General features: G+C 39.1%; 1 protein-coding gene across 1 annotated transcript; it reads right to left on the bottom strand.

Annotated features, from left to right (window-relative positions):
• Positions 1-855: 855 nt before the first annotated feature.
• On the bottom strand, positions 856-2,066 carry LOC104501208 (glypican-5-like; the record flags this gene model as incomplete). Its single annotated transcript, XM_010144986.1, has 2 exons — positions 856-909; positions 1,372-2,066. Coding segments are annotated over 2 exons (749 nt in total), but the record flags the coding sequence as incomplete, so codon positions are not given.
• Between the last annotated feature and the right edge of the window lie 2,387 nt (positions 2,067-4,453).

The raw sequence follows: 4,453 nt of genomic DNA, 5'->3' as shown, positions 1-4,453 counted from the left end.
TTAAGAGAAGGATAGTTTAAATTTATCATTATATGTATATAAGATAACAATGAAGTGAAGTGATTAATCCCTCCAGGACTCCCGTTCTTGGCAGGCCCCGGCCGCCCCGTGCCCGGGTCTGTGATGTCTGGAGGTAGAGCAGCAACTCTTTCACGGGCACCCCCTTGCTGTGGGGAAGGAGCTTGTGTGCCCTTGTGAGGTTGAGAGCTGTGCTGGTGGTGGCATATGCCTCCGGTGGGGTCTCCCAGGCCAGACAGGTCTGAACTGAAGGGTCAGACAAAGTGTGTCCACAGGCAGGATGGGCTCACTAGCCTTCGGGCAGCCACCCTAGGAGAAGGACAACTCTAACTCCAAACCCGGGCAGATGGAGCTCGTTTAGCCCTGTAACGCACCCATCTAAGAGAAGGACACTCTAACCAAACCTACAACCCAAGGACTTCGCTGTCACTGTCCAAGCTCACTAGGCCCTGGCAGATGAACCTCAGGTGTAAAGAGTGGAGCCAGTTCCACACACGCTGCGCCTCACCTAAAAAATCCACCGCGCAGCCCCAAGGGTGCACTCATCGCTTGCAGTGAGCGTGGGAAAAGCCCTTCCCAGATCTTCGTTTGCGAAGCCAAGCCATGAAGTGATTAAACAATTTTCTCATGTTCATGAAAAACACTGATCTGTGCTCCTAAAAATTATTCTCAGAATGTCATATAACGTTTCCGATCTGCAAACACATATTATTTCTGAGATTTAACATGAGATTTAACATTCTCATTTACACAAATGTCAGGGTATTATTCTGTTTGTGTATAATGTTTGTGTAATTGGCTTTTTACCAGATAATTTACTTTCCTCTCACTAATATTTTAAGCTTCCAAAGTTAATGACACATTCCATTGTTCACCCTTGTTCAGTAGAACCTAACAGACACAATTATGAAGTTAAACATAAGGTAGTCAGTGCATCTACAGAAAATGGTAAATTTCAAATAAAATGGGTGAAGGAATAGAATTTAATGTTGGATTGTGCAAGAAAAATTTTCACTCAGCAGAATTTTGAAAAAAGTTATTTTTTAGTGGGAAATGGGAAAAAAATAGATCACACACAAGAATTCAATTTAAAAAGCCTTTACTGTAAATGCTGTCAAAATGTTGAATTTCCACTTGATGTTAAACCTGTGAATAGAATACGGGAAATTAGCAGGTCACGTGCATGACTAAAAATAAAAACTGTCAGTGCTGGAAAAATACATTGTTGCTTAAAGCTGAACTCTGATACAAATGTGTTCATCACCATAACAATGGCCAAACAAGTAATAGTTACTGGTATTACTTTTCTTAGACTCAGGTCTGCCCCGAGTGTGGACAAAAACAGCTTCTTACCTGCTCAGATAATTCTGGCCCACTGATACGAGCCTGTACGAGAGCGTCATTAACAACTGAATGAAAGTTAAGAAGCACGTGCTCGATGTCATACGTTCCACTCATGGCGCTTGAGAGCTCCTCCAGGGACTGAATATATCCCCGCCAATGACGATCAACTTCTGCCATGTTAGCTAAGCAGCCTCGGATGACGTTGAGGCAGTAGCCCATACAGGGCTTACTGAAAGTCAGCCCTTGGCAATGGGGGCAGTACTGCATTCTCAGTAAAGCTCTGCTGCAGTCTTTAGAGAAATGCAGGTGATCTGTTGTATTGATCACTTCAATCCCCAAATTCAGAGCCTGCAAGAAAGTCCTGCTGGGTAACAGCGTTCTTCCCATTTGTCCTATGGCCTTTTGGGGAACGTTACCAAAGGGCCTGATGTCTCTTCTAGCCATTCGGAGGCACTCCGCATATTCCAGTGAAATGTCAGTCAGACCAGGGTTAATCACGTGGTTGTAGACTACTGGGAACAGGGTGTCAAAAAATCTGTTGACAAATTGCTCTGTGCTAATGTCTGTGCCAAATATGAAGAGTCCAACATCTGTGAAAAACTCCTGAACATGCGTAGTAGCCTCAGCAGCCATGTTTCTATATGCATTGCAGAAAAGTGTGCTTGTGTAATTCTCAGCCAGTCTGATAAGCATTTCAAAGGTTTCTGTAACAATAATTAAAAAAAAAAGTCACTGTTTTCAAGGTTTAAAAAAATAAGAAATTAAAGTAAGAATTTAAAATAATGACATCAGGACATCTTACATTTATCCCGAATGCATTTTTACATTAGAATTTACGAAGAGACAGACTGCTCACAAACTGTGAGAACTGTCTTTTGTGTATGGGCAAACACTTTACAAATACTGTTACAACACAACTAATAATCCATATGTTTTCTTAGCAGGATAGATTAAACAGTCTAAAAAAATAGAAAAGGAAATAAATTGCAAGCTGAGTTATTAAGCTACAACATACAACAAACCCCCACTGTATCTGTCTATGTATATACATACATTAGCTCTCTCATTTCACAATTCATTCTCCAAATAGGTTGTAACAAAGTTAAATGCTCTCAGTCATTCCACTTCAAGTCATTCCTCTTACCACCCTAAATAGATGGGCAAAAGTAACATTTAACAATTTCAACAACTTTTCTGCTCCTTTAAAACTTAACTTTTTTAAGATTCAACAGTTGTTTGTCTTCTCAAGGAAGGAGATGTACCAAACACACATGAGAACGTGCTTTTAAACAGTGCTGTTTGCTCTGACAGTTGCTATGGTCAAGCAAAGTGCTGGAACATGCAGAACTGCTCTCCTCGGGCACTGCGTTGAATACACCCTCTCTAAGCGTCAAGATATGCATAACTGGTAAAGACTGAATCGATAAATGTACGTTTCATTTCATGAGTTAAGTACACTGTTTTAAATAAAACAGTTACAGTACACTGCAGAAGTATTCTCTCCTGACTTACCTGTGATGTCCAAGTAAGGAAAAATGCTGGTTTTCAAAACAGAAGTGGTTTTGCATTGAGGAATTTACTAGATCTGCTTGAGAAGCTTTAACTTCAGGGAAGTCAAAGGAGCAATATATAGATCAAAACGAAACTTACCTTAGAGCTGAGAACAAAAATACATAGAAACACATATTACAAGAATTAAAGCTGTTTTATCCTGTTAAAGCTGTTTTCAAACCGCGACAACTGGATAGCTATGACTCCATAAACTTATTTTTTCAAGCTTTACCAGTTTTAACATGTTTATTTTTTCACATTAATTTTTTTTAATGGGGCTCTATAGAAATAATGTGAGGAAAAGCATGAAGCACAGTTAATAATGTCCAAACAGTGATGTTAAAAGTAGGCAGAATCAAATAGTGTCAAACTGTGTCAGGCAATTTCTGAAGCAATCTGAAGTCTGATGTTAAGTCACTGACTGAAATGAGTTGTAGAAAGCTCAGAATAGTTTTAACGTAATAACCAAGACTGGCTATCACATCTTTAATATATATCTATGCATAAGAATAAATGTTGTATTTTCTGACAACAACATTGACATTTCAGGTCAATGAAATGATTCTCACTCACTTAAGTGGGTTTGAAATTGCATGCTTTTGTGAGAAGATCACAGAGAATACACTAATTAATTAGCTAATTAACATTAATTAATTAACATAAAATAATTAACTAATCTGCTTATACTTTCTACGTATTCTTTGTTTTCACCAATAAAAATGAGATACATGCTTATAAATCAGAGTCACTACCTCTATTCCTCTGCTATCATCTATTTACTCCTAGTTTTGTATTTCACACTCCCCTTCAGACTGATTTTGCTTGCTCTCTTTTCCATTCTTCTAACATTCACGTAAGTAAGAAAAAAAGTGATGACTGCCCACAGTAAAGATTAGGAAAATTGATCCTTTTTTTTTTTTTAATTATGATGGCACATAGACATGTGCATCTCCCTAAAGTGAATTTTGCTATGATCATTCATATATGCCAAATATCATAGCAATTCACCAAAGGGTTTGAGCACGGAGCTGGGCTCCCACCAGCAGAGACCTATTTAACATAGCAAAGCCTCATGCGTCGACATGCAGAAGTGCCAGATGAGTAACTCTGTAGACCACAGCTGCCTGCATCACCACCAGCTCTGTGACTTTTCTCAATCTCATCACCTCATGCCATACCTCATACCTAAGACACCTGCACTGCATCCTGTGTTTGTAGGTGTGCACACGTGTTTGGGAGACCCATGTCCTTCTGGACCAGCACATGAGACACAACATATCTGATAGGTCATATCAGATTGATCAAGACAACCTCTTTAAGGCAATGCAACCAAGAATGAGATCTCCACTATCCATAAGGGCAGTCTGGACCCCTAGCTCACATGGTGCTCACATGGCAAGTTAAATTACAGCTCTAAATACCCTATTGTAGATTGTGTCTCATTTTTATTAAAGGGATCAAGAAATGCAAAGAAAGTACAATCTTACTATGGAGCATTTATATAGTTGCATAAGAGTGTTAAATAATAATTAAATAAATA

The sequence above is a fragment of the Buceros rhinoceros genome, unplaced genomic scaffold (assembly GCF_000710305.1).
Source record: "Buceros rhinoceros silvestris isolate BGI_N320 unplaced genomic scaffold, ASM71030v1 scaffold19920, whole genome shotgun sequence".
Lineage (NCBI taxonomy): Eukaryota > Metazoa > Chordata > Aves > Bucerotiformes > Bucerotidae > Buceros > Buceros rhinoceros.
Note: the sequence above shows the minus strand (reverse complement) of the source record. Positions and strands in the feature narration are given on the sequence as shown.